This window comes from Camelus dromedarius, chromosome 4 (genome assembly GCF_036321535.1).
Source record: "Camelus dromedarius isolate mCamDro1 chromosome 4, mCamDro1.pat, whole genome shotgun sequence".
In the NCBI taxonomy this organism is placed as follows: domain Eukaryota; kingdom Metazoa; phylum Chordata; class Mammalia; order Artiodactyla; family Camelidae; genus Camelus; species Camelus dromedarius.
In genome coordinates, this window is record NC_087439.1 from 94,639,250 (window position 1) to 94,658,294 (window position 19,045).

General features: G+C 47.6%; 1 protein-coding gene across 1 annotated transcript in view; it reads right to left on the reverse strand.

Moving 5' to 3' along the window:
• IQCA1 (IQ motif containing with AAA domain 1) overlaps positions 1-19,045 on the reverse strand; it is a 149,817-nt gene that overhangs the window by 53,140 nt on the left and 77,632 nt on the right. The window contains exons 9-12 of the mRNA XM_010975798.3: positions 14,421-14,496; positions 8,450-8,556; positions 8,175-8,276; positions 831-898 (exon numbers count right to left, since the gene is read on the reverse strand). Coding sequence (XP_010974100.3) covers positions 831-898; positions 8,175-8,276; positions 8,450-8,556; positions 14,421-14,496 — 353 coding nt within the window. The remainder of the gene's footprint in view (positions 1-830; positions 899-8,174; positions 8,277-8,449; positions 8,557-14,420; positions 14,497-19,045) is intronic.

The window sequence follows — 19,045 nt, forward strand, 5'->3', positions numbered from 1 at the left end:
TCAAAATGGTTTCTGACATTCGCTTATTAGGGATTTTAATTAAATTCCTTGAAAAAAATCTGAAAACTTAGGTTCTATTTATTTCCTATGTTAAAGCACTGAAGGCCTTTTCAGCTTAAAAATTGCAACTTTAAAAATTAAAACTATTCATTAGTATCGAGGGGGAGGGCGTAGCTCGGGGGCAGAGCGCACGAGGTCCCGGGTTCAATCCCCAGCACTTCCATTAAAAAAAAAAACAACAAAAAAACCAAAACTACCTCCACCCCCAAGAAAAAAACCAAAAAAAGGAAAAAAAAAATCAAACCCAAAACAAAACCCAAAACAAACAAACAAAAGTAGTAAAACCATCATTAGCATTGAAGTTCAGCCGATTAAGCTCGGAGACATGGAGGTACCCCCCCGCAAGGAGACTAGCCCTCCCCCCTCCTTCAGGAGCATTTATGAGGTTCCTCGGCCGCCAGGCCCAGGGGCGTGGAGACATGGGGCACTGTCTGTCCTCAAGGAGGGCGGTCTCAGTCCACACTCAGAGATTGCAGCAGGGATGCCATTTTGGAAAAAAATTTCTGAAGAACCCCACGAATTTTAGAACTTTAAAAAGTCACATGACCTCAGAAGCACTGGGGCCTGAGTCTGCCTCCTGGGCCCCCCCTCGGCTGCATCTCCCCCGTCTAGGACGCCGCCCCGCGTGCAGGGCTGCAGAGGGTCCCCGCGCTTCCCCACCACACTCTGAGGATGAGGAGGGGGTGGTTTAGGAGCGGCCAAGCTGAGGACCCAGGTCTCATCCTACGCTCTTCTCTGGGGTGCCCCCCCCCCCAACGTGCACACCTCACCTGTCAGCCGTCAGGTCCTTATCCTTCTTCCCCATTTTCCCTTTCTTGCCTTTCTTCCTTTTATTTTTCTGGAAGAAAATGGAAAACAATGGAAAATAGCAAAAGCAAGTTTAATGAGAACAAGGAAAATTAGCTCTAGAAGTTAGCTAAGGAAGCTGATTGCTGGTGGTGGCCTCGGGGATGGGGAGGTGGGCAGTCATTTGTGGTACCTGGAGTTGCAACATTTCATGAACATAGGGATTGGCCTGGAAAACCCCAAACTGCTTCTGTGGACGTGTCTGCAGGTGGATAGAAAGTGAGGTCACCGTGGTGAGACCTTGTATGGACCCCGACTCCCAGCAGGCCCCAAGCATTCTGGTTCTTTCTCTGGGCGCTGGGACGTGTACTGCAAAGGATGAGCGTGCCAAGCACACAGGCAATCAAGCTGAGCTTGTCTCTGGTTCCTGAGCACCTGTCAGCGTCCAGCCCCAAACCTGGAGCCTGCAGAGCCAGGCAACCATCCACCTCTGGTTCCCAAAGCGCTCTGCACTCAGATCCTTGTGTCAGCTGGAGAGCAGTGCTCAGAATGTGGTCCCTTAAAGCAGTGCTGATCGCTGCACTATTCTGTTTAAAATATCCATCAGTGCCTCCCCATTGCCCACCAGATAAAGTTAAAAGTCCTCGGCTTGGCCTCTAGCTTCCTTTGCCGTCTCATCTTTGATCTCAGGCCTCCCCAGGGTACTCTGCTCGCTGTCACACTGGACGGCTGAAGCCGGGTTCTTTCTTAACGCTCCATCCTCTTTCACGCCTCCATTTCCCCATTCATTCCCTCATTCTTTCATTTATTATTCTTATTGCAGCATGATTTACATAAAGTATACCCAGTCAGGTTTATTAATTTTTACAGTTAATTTTTATACATAACCATATAGCTGCCACTCAGTTTAAAATACAGAACATATTTCCGTTGTTCCTGAACTCTCCCCCACACCGCTTTCTGGCCTGTAGGTAACCACCCCTTCTGACTTCCCTGCGGATTTGTATGGCCTGTTCTTGGACATGGAATCATACAGTATAAACTTTTTTATGTCTGGCTTCCTCCAATTAGCATTACGATTGCAAGATTCACTTATGTGGTTGCATGCAGCTATGCACTGTGTTTTTCAGTTTTACTTACGGTTACCAGGGGTTAAAGCGGGTGGGAAGGGATAAATTGGGAATTTGAAAATTGCATCTCTTGGGAGGGATGGAAATGTCAGCTGTCTTGATGTGGTGGTGGTTTCATGGGTATATACATCTATCAAATTCATCAAATTATACATCTGAAATATGTAGTTTACAGGAAACGTACTACAGTAAAAGGCATTTTAAAAAATTTTAAAAAATTAAATGTTTTATTTTGAGATAATGGTGGAATCACGGACAGTTGTAAGGACTGATACAGAGAGACGTACCCTTTAGCAGGTTTTCCCCAAGGGTCACATCCTGCAGAACTCTCGCACGAGGTCGCAACCGGGTATCGATGTCCCCATCGATACGGATCCTACCACTACAAGGACCCCTACACCAAGCTGCTCTTCCAGACTCATACCCACTTCCCTCCCACGGCCACACCAGCTTTGATTCCTAGAGACCTCTGATCTGTTCTCCTTTTCTCCAGTTTTGTCCTTTGGGGAATGTCACATCGACAGAATCACAGCAGGATTCCTTTATTACTGTTCTGACGTCTGCAGTCCGTAGCGCTAACTCCTGTTTCATTCCTGATGCCAGTCATTTGTGGCCTCTTTGTTTCTCTGTTGGTTTTACTAGAGGTTTGTCAATTTTATCAATAATTTTCAAAAAGCCAGCTCTGTTTCATTGAATCGACTTTCTCTATTGTTTTTCTGTTTTCAATTTCACTGATTTCTGCTCTTAATCTCTTCCTTCTCAACTTCTTAATTTTCTTCTTTTTGCTCACTTTGGTTTTTTTTCGCTCTTCTTTTTCTAGGTTCTGAAGGCTGGAGATTAGATGATGGATTTGAGCTTTTTCCTCTTTTTTCTAATGTATGTGTTCAGAGCTGTAAATTTCCCTCTCAGGTCTACTTTATTTATTGCCCAGATATTTTTGATGTCTTATATTTTCATTTTCATTACATGTTTTGATTTCTCACTTCTTCTTTGTTCTATGAATTAGCAGTGTGTTGTTCAGTTTCATGTGTCTGGAGATTTTCTTATTTTTTCTGTTGTTGATTTCTAGTTTGACCCCCTTGTGGTAGGGGAACGCACGCTTCATGATTTCAGTTCTTGTCAGTCTGTCGAGATTTGTTCTATGGCACAAGATATGGTCCACTTTGGACTACGTTCCGTGGGCACTGGAAGAGCATATGCATTCTGTTTGTCGGGTGAAATGCCCTGTCACCGTCAGTTAGGTTCTGCTTGTTGACGATGCGGTGGGCTCCTCAGCATCTGGCTGATGATTTTTCGCCTAGTATTCTATCAATTCTTGAGAACGAGGTGTTGAATCTCCAACAATAACTGTGGACCCCTCTGTGTTCCCCTTCAGTTCTATTGGTTTCTGCTTGCCATATTTTGTAGTTCTGTTTGGTGTACGCACAGCTAGGGTTACGGCATCTCTGGTGGACTGGCTCTCTTATCATCTGTAACATTCTTCCCCGTCTTTTTGATAATTTTATCAGCTCTGAAATCTACTTTGTGTGATACTAGAATAGCGAAGCCTGCTCTCTTTTGATTATTTGCATGATGTATTTTCCCATCCTTTTACTTACATCCTGCTTAAATCATTGTACATCAAATGAGGTTCTTGCAGACAGCATATAGTTGGGTCATGCTTTAAAATTCACTCTGTCTTTTAATTGGTGTACTTAGATTATTTACATTCAATGTGATTATTACTATGTTAGGACTTAAGTCTACTTTTTTTTGTTTTGTTTCATTTGTTATACTTTTTTTAATCTCTTCATTTGCTTTTTCCTCTCATCCTGTGGATGACTTGAACATTTTTTAGAATTTCATTTTGATTGTCCTCTTTGAGTGTGTATCTTTGTACGGTTTCCTGGTGGTTGCTCTGGGTGTTATATTGTATGTGCACAGCTTATCAGAGTCTGCTGCTGACAAGTCCTCTCAGATTTTGTTTGTCTGGGAATATCTCCATTTTTATTTTTGAAGGATATTTTCACTGGGTATAGAGTTCTAGGTTGGCAGTTCTTTCTTTCCAGTCTCTGACGATGCCATTCATTTCCTTCTGGCTTCCACAGATTATGTTGCGAGACTTGGTACTCCTTCTCATTTTTTGTTACCCTGAAGGAAATATGCCTTTTAAAAAATCTAGTAAGATTTTGCCTTTTGTCTTTGACGTTTAGCATTTTGACTGTGATGTGTCTAAATGTGGTTTTCTTTGTAATCTCCCCTCTCGGATCTCACAGAGGTTCTTGAATTTGTGGCTTTGTGTATTTCATCTGACTTGGAAAATTCACAAACGGCACTTTTTCATATGTTGCTTCTGTTCCATTCTCCTCTTTTTGGGCGAATTCTAATTATACGTATGTTACAACTTTTGACCATGTCTCAAAACTTATCTCTGTTCTGTTCTTTATATTATTCATTCTTTCTGTACTTCATTTTGGATTTCCTGCTGAACTGCCCTTGAGTTCAACCCACCTATTGCTATGGCCATGCTGTTGTTAAACCAGTTAGAAGAGTTCTTAATTCTGGATACCACATTTTTTAATTGTAAAATGTTCATTTGTTTCTTTTAAAAGTAGACTCTAAATTTCTGTTTAAATACAGCATTTTTTTCATGTATCTTTGCTAGCATTGTGAGGAATGCAAGAATAAAGCCAATTAAGAATCTTATCCTCAAGGAACTTCATAGCTTTTCAGGAACTCCTATGTCCCTAAAGTTTTTGTGATTAGGACAAGAGAGGAACTTGAGAGAGACGGCCTCTGAGAGGCAGGATCTCACTCAGTGATGTCATGGTTGGGGCGACAGGACATCCAGGGTTGATTCACAGTCCTGTGTGTCTGGAAACCTGCTTTTGACAGGTTTGATTTTGACAGTATAGATTCTTTGTCTTGTTCTCTCTGTACCTCAGATGCCTTGAATTGTACCTGGCATTAATAAATGCTTCCTGAATGAAATAATTAGTAAAGATGATCTGTCCCCAAGATTTGGATCTCCAAGTCACAAGAGAAGCTGGAATAGATGATACGTAGATTATATTATAATGTGAAATGTAACTGCCAAGAGACATAGCCTCTGTAGCCTTCTCTCTTATAAGAAAATAAACATGAAACGACAATAACTCATCAGAAGTTTGCTTACTGAGTATGGAATAAGCAAACGGGGTGGCCGGATGCTGTCAGTTGCTATGGACGCCATGCTGTGACATCCTGAGGCACTCATTTAGCCTCTAGGGATCAATCTGTAGAGGATCTAGATTTGACTGATTAACTAATTCAATAATATGTGCAGAGGACTTGCTATGTGCTAGAAAAGGTTACAATGGTGAGCAAAGAGACAATCATGTAGTCTCTGCACTCATGGCCCTTCAGTAGATTTGGGAAGGCAGATCACAGTGTTAATGGTCTCACCAGTAAATAGAACATTAAACCTGTGACAAAGCACTAGAAAGATACGGTAGACAGTGTCAAGTGAATGCAGAGAAGCTGGACTTATGCTGGTCTAAGGTTATGAGATGCTGGAAGATTTTCCTGAGGAAGAAGGGCTTGGGCTGAGACTCAAAGGGTGAGTAAGAGTTAACTATGCTTGGGATTAAGGGTGGGAGAGTAAAGACAGTTCTTGAGTGAGAACAGCATGTACAAAGGTCCTGTGGTAGAAGGGAGCACATAGTGTTTGAGGGACAAAGAGGAAGTCAGGGTGCTGGAGTGCAGCCAGGGAGGGAGAGGCGGGTGATGAGTCTGCAGATGAGGGCACTAGCTAGCTCAGGCACAGCCTTGTAAGCCTGGCCTTAGGGGAATTGGGATGTTATGGAAAGGTTTCAGCACGGAGTGCTAAGATCAAATTTATATCCTGAAAGAACAACTAGGGCTGCTGTAGAACCTCTGATCAAGTCACTTTTTCTGGATAATGTTGCAGTAATATTGCCAAATTCTTCCCTCTGAGTCCTTTTTCTCCTTTTCTGTGTTCAAGTTTACCCATCCCCCTTCTGCTAACTGTCTTCCTAAGGAGGGGATTTAGTATAGTTCATTAAGTTTCAGCTTATGAAATTAAATCACACTTATGTCTCCCACGTTTACACTGAGGTCACCTGGATTAGAATTCTGAATACTCAAAACTCTATAGTCCATGATTACCATCAATCTCTTGGGGTATCCTGAGCACATCCACTGTGGTTCAACCAATTTAATTCCAAGAGGGAGATTCACAGCAACCCCTCCCTGTGATATATCACGAGTTATGACACGGTGAGGGCAGACACCAGACTGCAAGGAGCGAGGAGGAAGTAGCAGGGGGTGAGCCCTTGGGCCAGACCCGACGGGCGATAGGTTGCTGGGTAAAAGAAGACTATTTATTTTCAGCTGGAGGGACACATGCACCTCCTGTCTTCATTTCCCGTGTCGTCTGGCTTGATTACCATGTTCAGCCATTAAAACATCACTTTTTGAAGATAAGAAATGCATGAATAGGGTCAATGTGTGGCATTACCTATGGATGAGGGGTAACCTATAGACGGTCCTCATTAGGCTATGGTGATGCAGCCTCAGGAGAGGACCACGAAGGAAGGACATTCAGGAGCTACACTGAAGAGTCAAACGGTAAAACTGTAAACTGTAAAAATCAACGCAAAATGCATCAGGATAGAGCCACCAGAGAGACACCATATGGCCCCTGGCTGGCACAACCAGTCACTAACGCAGCTGAGATTGGGAAAAACTCTAAGGGAGTGTGTGAAGCCCAGGAAGGGCTGATGGGCCATGGAAACGTGAGAAAGTCTTCTAAGGGCAAATGTCCAACCCCCTGCCAGCTCCTCGACCTGGGGTGTCCTGGCCCCAGAGGCAGGGCTGGCTCCAGATGAAAGGGGACGTGGGGGCCTGTGTTAGGAAAAACCCGTTCTTCCGTGTGTTCCTCCTCACTCTCACACCACTGCCAACTCACAACACTTCTGATGCCAGATGTGTGAGGGTTCACCCACCAAGCAATTTTCTGCAACGCCAGATGGGTGTCCTATGATCTAACTCAACTCTGACACCATCTACCTGGAGATAGAATCAGGTCCCACAGATGAAGGGGGATGTCCCACAGGACTGCTCCCTACCCGCCCTTCAGGTGCCAGTCACAAGTCCAGGCTGTCGCCCATGTTTCTGCCCAACTGGCTAGAAATCTAAGGTTCCCAAGACCCACTCCTCAGGTTTGATTAGTTTGTTAGAGTGGCTCACAGAACTCAGGGAAATGCTTACTTCCATCTACCAGTTTATTAAAGGGTATGATAAAGGATGCAGAAGAACAACCAGATGAAGAGGTACACAGGGAGAGGTCTGGGGGCGTCCTGAGTGCAGGAGCTTCTCTTCCTGGGAAGTTGGGGCACGTTACCCTCCTGGTATGTGGATGTGTTCACCCACCTGGGAACTCTCCAAACCCCATTCTTCCTGGGATTTTATGGAAGCTTCCTCATGTAGGCATGATCAGTTATTAACTCCATTTACAGCTCGTCTCCCCTCTCTAGAGAATGGAGTGGGTAGAGCTGAGAAGTCCAAGCTTCTAATCATGGCTTGGTCTTCGTGGTACCCAGCCCCAATCTGGGAGCTATCTAGGAACTCACCCAGCATCACTTCATTGTAACAAAAGATGCTCTTATCACTGAAGAATTTAAGGGTTTCAGGAGCTCTGTGTCAGTAACCAGGGGCAGAGACCAATAGGTATATTTTCTATTGTCTCACAGGACCCTAGTAAGTGAACTCTGAATACTGGGAATCCAACTGGCTTCTCTAAACCACTGTGAGATGGATGGATGGCTACTTACAATTCAATCATCTGATTCCCCCACTCACTCACTGCCATTCGCCTCCCCTACAGATCTTCCTACAGCGACAGATGGGTGGGCATTTGGGGCTCATGCCCAGCTCCTCTGACAGTTCTCACCCCATCTGCGGGGCTTGGCTAGTGCGGGTCTGCAGTGACGAGTGGGGAAGGTACTCCTAGACTGTCGGATTTACCCCATTTATGAGCTCGTAGCACTGAGGGTGAAACGGTGGACCACCATAAACTCATCAAAAGCAGGCACGTTTCCTGGTGAAGCAGCCTGGGGCGCCACAGTCTGCCGGCAGCACTCCTGTGTGGGCTGGGCTCCTTGTCATGGCTTGGATCAGCCTTCTGCCCTAGCCCTCCAGTGTGTGTACGCTACTCACCTTTTTACCTCCTTTCTTCCTTCCTGTTTTGACCGGTAATTCCTTCTCTCTGTTCACAGCTAGTTTTAAGTTTTTCAGTTCCTGTCTCATCAACTCATCCACCTAGGTCAATACAAAAAACACTACTTTTAAGTGACTTTGCATGCCTCGTGTTTTCTTGTGACATCAAAAATAACTTAAATTCTGGGTATATTATTAATAGGAAATTGTAAAAAAAAAAAAAAAAGCACAGTGGCTGCAGGTAACGACTTCCTAGGACATAAATGCAGCTTTACCTGCACCCTGATCTCTGACTCCAGTTCCTTCCGTTTCTCCTCTTTGATCATTTCGGGATCATAGTCCTGGTAGAAATTCCACGATTCATCTTTATTCTTCCACACATCTGTACTCCAGAAGGAGAGAGAAGAAGCAAATGAATTTTTTTCACTGTGAAGATTAATGAAAGCAGTTTTGTGATATACGACACAAGTTTAACTTTCTATCCTACTGCATGGAATAAAAGTTTGAATACGATGATCTGGAGAGTGGTGGGATCTGTAAGTTCTTCTCTTCCACCTTCCAGATAGAACTGTGCCTGTATAACACCTAAAAGACAAGGAAGAAAACTGCTAACGTGAAAATAACAAAAAGTATGAAACCAATAGTATTCTTACATAAGCTTATAAACATGCAAAAATAGTATGTTTACATGGGGTTATACAAGTAGAGGTGGCTGGTTTTGTATATATTAACTTTACTATGCAAATGATTCGCTAAAATATGAGCGATTCTGTTGCTAGTTAACTCACTGGTCATTACCTGGGGCCCACGGTAAAAGCCAACCCTGAACACACAAGTACCAGCTACTTGCCTTTAATTCAACAGCTGTACTTTTGCATTACTATTTGGGTGTTCTGAAATCATACACATTTTACATTTCCCCCTTGCCTTACCCTGGCAGTTAGGAGAGGAAATAAGGGTCATTTGATGTCACTGGAATAGACGGAAATAGGCTCTTTTCTCAGGAGGGGAATTCCAAATGTGTGCAGGGGTGCAGACCGACTCGACCTTGGCAGTGGGACTGGGGGATCTCCCAGGGGAGACAGGCTTGCCAGTCAGGGAAATGCCATCTTTTCCTCGAATTTGTGTTCAAAGGTGATGGAAATTTGCTGGAACCAAACCATCACCCCTTCACTGGAAACTCATCCTTGGGGCAGTGATGCCCTTCAACTCGGGAGGGCAACTGAGGGCCGCGGGGGCCCAGCATAGGCTCCCCCACCTCCGGCTGGCAGTGGCTGTGACTTGAGAAGAAAAAGGGATCGGGTGGAACCCACGTCCTACCACCGATCAGCTGCTGGTCTTACAGTCCTCCCTCTCCTTATCAACAGTCTCTGCCTCCCAGGGGAGAGGACCATGCAGGTCAGTGGCTACCCTAAAAATGCTTGTGCCCGGAGAGAAGATACAGGACCTCGAAGTGGAAGTGATGGATGCTGAGGGCCAGGAGATGTCCTCTAGGAGGGATCAGGGTCAGGACCCCACGGGACACACGTGAAGGAGGACGGGACATGGGAATGGAGTTCCAGCTTTCGAAAAGTGTGGGCTGGTCCACAAGCCATGGGCAGAAGACTCCGAGGCTGCTTCCAGAGGCTGGCATGGAGATCTCTGGAAGCAGAGAGGGTCATCACCAGCTGTTGGCCACCCACAGGTCCGGTGGGCCTGGCTCACTTCCTGGACAACTGGCTGAGCAGAGGGGGTGGCCTGTCTGGATTCCAGGCCCAGCGAAGGCCCTCAGGCTCACTGGCCTCCCACCAGCAAACCGAGGGCAGCGTGGCCTGGGAGGGGCTCCGCCGGTACTGGGCTGACGACAGTCTCTGCCAGGAAGACAGGAAGGACAAGCCTACGGGGGGGGTGCAGGGTTTCAGGGGCAGAGTTTGAAAATGACACTGATGCAACTACTCAGATCTGTTCCAGAGCAGCTGATGCAGACGTGTGAACCAGACGAGACACAAACGACAGAGGGGGTGAAATGTTCATAGCACAGATTCACCCACATGCCCTTCCCAGCAGGGTGGCCCCAGGAGAGGTGGCCCAGCTGCTGAGCTCAGATGTGGGATGGGAGGGTGGGGCAGGAGAGGTTTTGGGATGTGCCTCCTGGACTCCTGTCTGAGGGCGACCTCAGAGGTGAGGGTCAAAGTTCACGGGGCATCGTCGCCCAGATGGGGCAGGTAACCGCCCTGGGACTGGGGTGTGAAGACCAAGGGGGAGAGGACCCGGGAAAGGCTGACGGGGTCCACGTGTGGTGGCAGAGAGTAGGGCTGCATATAAGAAATGGCTGGAAATCCAGGGCTGGATTTTCATTATTTTAAATAATCATTCCCATGAGTGAGCGCCTGCCAGCCAGAGCAGCCTATCCTGTTTCTCAGAGTCAGGGCAGAAAAATGCACACTGCATACACTGTTATCCTGATGATGGGAAAAAGTGTCTTAGGTCATACCCAACCCCTCCAGCCTGAACCCCCCCCCCCCCCGCCAGAAGGTGGATTTTGTGATGAGCTCGTAAGTTACAACAAAGGTTCAGAGTTGACAGGCTACTCGCTAGAAGGCAATTGCTCCTTTTAGCACATTTTCTGAAACTGACATAAGCTTAAACTGCAGAAAATTTAAAAAATGTAGGAATAATATAATGCAGCTTTTTATGTGTTTAAAATTGTAAGCTTCCCCCCTTGAAAACACTATCAAAGGTTTAAAATGTGTTAAAATGGGCTGGTCACTAATAACACCTCTTTTCTAACGGATTTCCCCTGCGTACAATTACTAAATCTCCTCCAACAGCACGACCCACCTGTTTCATTAAGCGCTTTTAGAGCAAAATTGCTTTGCCATTCAGTGAACACGAATACATGTATGTGTAGGTATGACTGAAGTATTATGCTGTACACCAGAAATCGACACATTGTAACTGACTGTACTTCAATTAAAAAAAATAAATAAGGAGACGGCTTCACTTTTTCACAGGAGAGATTTAGTAAAACCAGGAAGCCATGCATTTATTTAGCGATGAAAGGAACACGGAGTGTCCCACAGAAAGGAGAGCGCGGCGTGATTCATTATGGAACAGCAACGGCATCCCGAGACACTCCCGTCCTGGAGCGGTAACTCTGCTTTGCAGATAAAGCAGCTCGCAGCCGCCCTGGCTGATTGCACCTCTCCGTCGTGTAAACGGACCTCGTTTTCCACTGAAACTTTGCTTTTCTCATGACACTCTTGCACAGGGCACGTCTCAATCCCTTCAAGAATTTCATGGACATTTATAAATGCAGGAAGCTATTCAGGGCTCTCAAAGGACGATGATTACCAGCTCTTTCCTACCGCGGAGAATGAGCTTTTATCCCAGGATGGGAGAGTGGGGGCTGCGGCCCTTTTCACACGTTGAGGGGTGACAGAGGAGGGGCCTCAAGCTCACCGATTAAAATGCTAATGTTTCCGTTTGAGGAGGAAAACCTTTGATTTTTACGAAAAGAAGTCTCAGATGAAAACATTTTATTTCTGTAAGTTACCGAAGACCTGGCAGATAATTCATCAAATGCTACAACAGCCAACTCGGAAAATCACATTTCCTGCTCCCAAGTGGATAGAAACATAACTACACAAAAGGCGTGGGTCGTTTTAAGAGCTTTGCTGGGTGGGTCAGCAGGCTTTCCACTGGTACAGTAGATGTCTTCCAAATTAATTTTTATTTTTATCAAAATCATACATGCACATTAAAGTCAGAAAGTATTAAAATGATAATAAACAGCCTCTGCCTTTCAGTGGCCCAGCGGCATTTATTCCTGAATTCATTCATTCATTAAAAATGCATCGAGGAGGGAGGGTCTAGCTCAGCAGTAGAGTGTGTGCACAGCATGCATGAGGTCCCAGGTTCAATCCCCAGACCCTCCGTTAAAAAATAAATAAATAAACCTAATTACCTCCCCCTCTCCCCCCAAAAAAGAATAAAAAAAATGCTTCCAGTAGATTCAGATTTATTCATAAATCTGACTTTTTTCCATAAATTATGAAATTCATGGCCTTATGGAGGCTACTGGTCGCTACTGGGTCAGCAGCAGAAGGCATGGCCCTCAAGCGCCCCCACCCCCTGGTGGGGAGACAGTGAGCTCACACACGGAAGTCAGATGGAGGTGAGTACAGTGGGGTCAGAGGTGGGCACAGGTGAGGCAGGGAGACCGGTATCCCACGTGGGTTGCAGAGAAGGCCTGAAGGGACAAGCATTCCAGGCCAGGGGAACAGAAAGCACGAGGGCCCTAAGGTGGGAGGGTGAGTGGCTTGTGGACGGAGCAGCATGGGGCCCGCCCCAGGGCGGGGAGTGATCTGGCTTCAGGTATGCGCTCTCTGCTTCTCTGTTCCGCTCCTGATGCTTAGATCATATGCGCCTCCTGCTACTTCTTGGTTTGTCAGGTGTAGACATGAGCCCCTGACTTCCCATGAGGGAGACGAGGATTCTGCGCTCCAGTTCTCTTTCTTTCTCCACATAGTTACATCAGAGGTGGAGGGAGCCACCTTCCGAGCCCCGAGCAAACCTCTCACCTGAACGTGAGTGTAGGACGACTTTCCTTTTTCTATTGAAATACAGTCAGTTTACAATGTTGTGTTAATTTCTGGTGTACAGCATAGTGATTCAGTCATACATATATATTCCTTTTTATATTCTTTTTCATTATAGGCCATTACAAGGTAATGAATACAGTTCCCTGTGCTATATGGTAGGACCTTGTTGTTTATCTATTTTATATATGGTGGTTAGTATCTGCAAATCCTGAACTCCCAATTTATCCCTCTTTACCCCGTTTGCCCCTGGTAACCATAAGTTTGTTCTCTATGTCCCTGAATCTGTTTCTGTTTTGTAAGTAAGTCCATTTGTGTCATTTTTATAGATTCCACATGTTAGTGAGTTCATATATTTGTCTGTCTCTGTCTGACTTACTTCACTTAGTGTGATCACCTGTAGGTCCATCCATGTTGCTGCAAATGGCATGATTTTATTCTCTTTTATGGCTGAGTTGTAGTCCATTGTGTGTATGTGTCTATATCTCTATCTCTATACATTTCATGTCTTCTTTATCCAGTTATCTGTGGGTGGACACTTGGGCCGCCTCTGCGTCTTGGCTGCTGTGGACACTGGGGTTAGTGATGTTTAACCTCCCCTACTTGTTGTAAGGATTAAGGGAGATTGACATGAGAACACAAAGCCTCCGTGTCGTGGGCATCTAATAAATGTTGATTTGCCCTTTGGCCTCCTTTCTCCCCAGTGAGAACAGTGGCCACATCCCGTCAGCGTCATCCTTCGCCTGGGCTTCTGCCTCATTCAGCATCTCAGACAGAGGGGGCCTCTGCTGCCAGCGGCAAGTGAGGGAGTTTCAGGTGGTCCCCGGGCCTCGTCCTTCTACATGAGAGCCAATCAAACCTGCAACAGCCTCAGTATTGTTGCTTAGGATAAAGCTCAATTAACTGGGGTAAAAATTGTGATGCAAACAAACATAGATATCATTTTTATGTATTTTTTAAAAGTATATATTATTTTTTAAAATATATATTAAGTAAGTAACAGTACCGGGGCCGTCCAGCTTAGACCAGAATGAGAAAGGAGGCACACACACAACTGATGCTTGAAAACACTCTGCTCATGTCCTCACTGCGTTTCTCAGGAATTTCCAGGTAGCACTAACGACCAAGGTCACCTGGGCAGGTGAGTCTGTGCTGGGATTTATCGTGAGGGTGGAGTGAAATTCAAGAAATTGGATAACCGTTCTAGTAAATTATTATGGGAATACCTAAATGACCAACTCACACACTTGCAGGTCTGGCCAGATGACACTCTGCTGAGTGTGCCGAACACGGGACAAAGGACTTACGCGTCAGAATTCGGGCACAGGCTTAGTCTAATAGGATTAAATCATTTTACTGTACATAGGGTATCAGTTTTCTTAATTTAAGCAACGCAGGGAAAATCCGTCTTCCCTTTCATTGGTAGTGAAGGTTCAGCTGAAGTCTTAGGGGTTTAAAACAGAACGGAGGTTTAGATTATGCCCTCATCTTGCTTTTTACCAGGTCTGCACCTTGTAGCCACCCAAAGAATTTTAAAGGAGAGGCGTCAGGGGATCTTGGCTGTGAGTTGCATGTTAGGCATCGAATTCTTCCCAACACAGGGGCCAGCGGCCATGCCGGGTGGACAGGGACACCTCGGTCACCATGCATACGCTCCCACACTGACCTTTGTAAACGTTACTTCCTTCCTCCATCGTATGAAGGAAAATGCTCGGCGACATTTTCCACCCCTCGTCTTCTTCCTATCAGAGCGGAATAATCCACTTGTTAATCACAGGCAGACTTGATCTGTCGCGATCAGACAGTAAAAGGCACATGTATCGTGATTACTGTGACTATGGAAAAACACACAGACTCTTTTCTGGTTTAGGGGCGAGGGTCCAGGCCCTCGACCGCCCACGCTGGCCAGGCTGAGCAGGCAGTGCTGTGTCTGCGACCAGGGTGTGGATGGTTTGGAGACTTAGTGCCACCAGCAGGCTCACTGAGGGCCCCCATGCTACCTCAGTCGCCTCCCTGGGGCACCCCATGCCCAGAGTTTGGCCCTGTCCTCTGAGGCTCTGCGGCCTCCTTGGTCGGAAGGCCGATGCCCAGCCGGAGCCCTGCCACCTCCCTTCACCTCGGTGCTGTGACCCAGCTTGGATGCTGCTCCCTGCTCTGCCACTTCTCTGCCACCGCCCAAGGCTGGAAGGAGCACCCGGCTGCTCTTTCTTTGCTCGCCTGTCCCTTCCCAGAGTCCCCACAGCAGACACAGCCCGGCCCCGCCATCCTTGGTCCCTGCTGCCTCCGTGCAGCCAGATCAGAGCTACAGGGACACCACCACTGTAGGTTGGGGCTCTGCTCCAGTCCCCAGCTAAAGGAGTCCCCTCTGCCCTATGCCACCGGGGTCCAGCTGCTCCCTGTCGTGAAGAGCCAGGCCTTGCAAACCCCCATCTGATGTTTCTGGGCAATAATGTTCATACTGTATTAAGAGTTAGGTGACCAAAACCCTGATTACCGTCACCCCACAAAGGGCGAAAGGAACGATGCTCGTCCACATTACGTCCGTGAGTTCTCCGAAGCGCCCCCTATACAGCTTGAGGAGGAGTGGCAATTAGACAACAAACATCTCTGGGCACAGGCTGTGCCCGCCTTTTGGGACCCAGGCTGTGGTGGCGGGCAGTGCCCGTGCGCTGGATCCCTGCGCACTCCGCGTGGCGGTGGGCAAGACGCGAGAACTGAGAGCTCACGAGAGTGAGGGGGGCTCCCCGGAGGCAGTCAGGGTGCCGGGAGGACTGCTGCTTCCTGGGGTGGGGGTCACGGAAGGCCTGCCTGGAACCACAGCTCCTGAAACAGGCAGAGGCTGCTGCGGCCGCGTCGGGAGGCCGCCTGCCTTGCAGAACCTGGGAGAGACCGCGGACCCAGAAATTCCAGGGAGGCTCAAAGCCTAGGGAGCAAATAACCCACCTTCCAGGACCCACAGGAGATCAAAGCTCTCTGGGGAAGGAGCCCTGCCCAGCATACCAGGCCCAGGACACCCAGTCATTCGAGAAAAATCAGCGAGAAAAGCAAGAAAAAGAGCAGCATTGGATACAGGCAGGTCCTTGGAGAAGAGGAATGATTCATGGACGGAAGGGGAATCTAAACCAAATAGCCAGCAACCTCAGAGGCAGTGTTTATCCCACTCACCCCCCTCTCTTCTCCCGTGTCACCGAGCGTCCCCAGAGCTCTGGCATGTCCCTGCCCTGTGCTGCTGACCGCTGTGTTGATGCCCTTTGTGTTTCAGGCGCTCAGACTGCCCTGTGTTTGGCCCTGGGAGCCGCTCTAGGTGGTGAGCATGCGCCTTTGTGGGTGGAGGTGGGGTGGAGGGGAGGGGGAGGGGAGGGGGGGGTGGAGCTCCAGGGAAGGGGGCACAGCAGGGGCAGGGTGGGGGGCAGTGTTTTCAGCAGAGGGAAGAGCACGTGTGAGTCTGAGCCGGAAGGCCGTTTTGAGTTAGGAAAACTGGAAGTTAGTCGGGGAGTATGGGGTGTCTGGAACAGGGCGAGCAGGCAGAGAGAGGGCACAGACCCACGGAAGGCCCACGAGCTGTGCTCTTCAGAGAGCGTGAACCTGGCCTGCGAGCAGGGCAGCTTCCTGGGGTCTGCGAGCAGGAACCTGGGACATCACCCTGGTGGGAGTGCGGGCAAGGGCTGGAGAGGACGTGGGGGTGCCCACCTCCTCTGTGACCAGAATCCACCTTCCCATCTTCCTCTGTGGAAAATTCCTCTTAGGCCGGAGAGGCAAAGGTCCCCTCCTCTGTGACGCCATCCTGGATTCTCCGGGGTCAGAAAGCCCCTCCCCTTGCTCAGTGGGATGTGCTCACACCCGCTGGCGCCTGTTTCTCTGCGCAGATTATCGGCTCTGTGTGTGCACGTCTTGGCTCCCTGGGGCCCCCACGGAGGAGGAGTCGTCTTGCTGATGTTTTGTGCCTGCCATGGAGCCAGCAGAGGGCCTGGGCCCTAAATAGGTATTTAATGCGTGTGAGTAAACATAAGATTAGATGTGTTTCCACCTTTCCATTCATTCAGAAATGTTGCAGGTATCACTGAGGATCTGCTCTGTGCGGATGCTGGCCGGGGATGTCCAGAGAGTTGGGCGCCGGCTCGCCAGCGGCGCCTCCAAGCTCACCCTTGGCTTCTCCTGTGAGCTCTTTCAGAGCCACGCGGCATGTTTTGCAAAAGTGCTTGTTGACTGCGCAACGGACACCGTCGCCAACAATGCGATGAAAATTTTAAAAATCAAAGGGAATAATCAGCTACATCATTGTCACCTTTATCCCAAGAGCCCTTCACTTTGCTTTTTCCTTATTTATGTGCACAGGCGAGGTCTGTCTGCTGCAGCATAATTACAATGGCGGAAAAGTCTGCCAGCTGAGTATGTGGAAACTAGTGTTTATTTTTAATTTATATTCCTTCATTTGGTGGGGCGGAACTTTATTTTTGTCTTGGGCTTTTCTTTTCTATCTTTTTTTTTTTTTTGCTTGTTTATCAACTTCATGACCTTGTTTACCAACTTTATGAGCTTGTTTACTGGGAAACATTGCCTGAGCGCTCACTGCCGGCGGAACTTTCAAGGTGCTGGGGAGCAAGGGTGTGTCCTTCAGGCCCTGCCTCTGGGGCCCTCGGGCTCTCCTGCGCTGGGATTCTCAGATTCTCACTGACTGTGCCTGGGACCCCCATTAGGTCACACCACAGACCCTCTACCCCATGTCTGCCAGTGTCACCTCCTACTAGGTGACTCCTGGGTCCTGGGCTTCCCTGGGACTGTCAGCTACATGTTTCCCTCCGTGGAAACTGGGGGTCACCTCGTCTCCCCCTCTTCCAGTGCACGCTGGCCTCCTGCTCAGGTGAAGGAGACCACGGCCAGCCGTGGCCCACCTTCTGACCCTCACTTCTCCCAGAGGCAGCCCGATACTATTATTAGAAAACATCTTTTTACTTAACCCAGTGGAGAGCTTGAACGTTCTCCAAGGCCCCAGCTCTATCCCAGACCAGTTAAACGGGAAACTCTTCCAACGAAACATGGACATCGGGGTGTCTTTTCTTCTTCGAACCAGCCAGGAGATTCCACTCAGCAGCGAGAGCGGGGACCACAGGTTAACGGGAGCCCTTCTTCCATCAGCCGAGATCTGGTTGCTCCTCCGGGGCCTCGGAGAATCCGAACCCTCCTCCTGCCCACCGTCAGGCTGAGGAGAAGCCTTCTTGGCTCCTTTGCCGGCATCTCGGAAAGGGGATTCCGGATAGTTCAACCTCCCGGCTGTCTCCTGTGGACACGTTCTCGTATGCCAGGCACCCAGTTAAGGAGTGGTGCTGCTTTAAAGGTTACAGGGGGAGCCACGCCAGCATCCTTCTTGGCCTGCACTGAATGCTGACCTTCTGACATTCCCATCACACCGTGAGTCTGAGAGCTGACAAGTCCGCCTGCCTTCTTCATGTATGTCCCGTGCAGACAGATTTCTCCTACCTTGAAATTGCACTAATGGTATTGTATTTTTATTCTTTTTTTTCTTACTGAAGTATATAGTCAGTTTACAATGTTGTGTCAATTTCTGGTGTACAGCATCATGTTTCAGTCATACATGTACGTACATATATTCGTTTTCATATGCTTTTTCATTACAGGTTACTACAAGATATTGAATACAGTTGCCTGTGCTCTACAGTAGAAACCTGTTATTTATTTTATAGATAGCAGCTTGTATCTGCAAATCTCCAACTTCCAGTTTATCCCTTCCCACCTCCCCCCACTGGTAACCATGAGTTTGTTTACCATGTCTGTGAGTCTGTTTCTGTTTTGTAAATAAGTTTATTTGTGTCTTTTTTTTTTTTTTTTCAGATTCCACATATAAGTGACACCATCTGGTGTTTTTCTCTCTCTTTCCGGCTTACTTCACTTAGAATGACATTCTCCAGGTCCATGCATGTTGCTGCAAATGGCATTTTATTCTTTTTTACAGCTGAGTCGTATTCCAGTATATAAACATACCACAGCTTCTTTATCCAGCCACCTGTGGATGGACACTTAGGCTGCTTCCATGTCTTGGCTGTTGTAAATAGTGCTGCTGTGAACACTGGGGTGTGTGTCTCTTTTTGAATTAGAGTTTTCATCTTTTCTGGATATGTGCCCAGGAGTGGGATTGCTGGGGCACCTGGTAAGTCTCTTTCTAGTTTTTCTGAGGTGTCTCCATGCTGTTTTCCACAGTGGCTGCACTAAACTGCATTCCCACCCGCAGTGTGGGAGGGTTCCCTCTTCTCCATAGCCTCTCCAGCATTTATT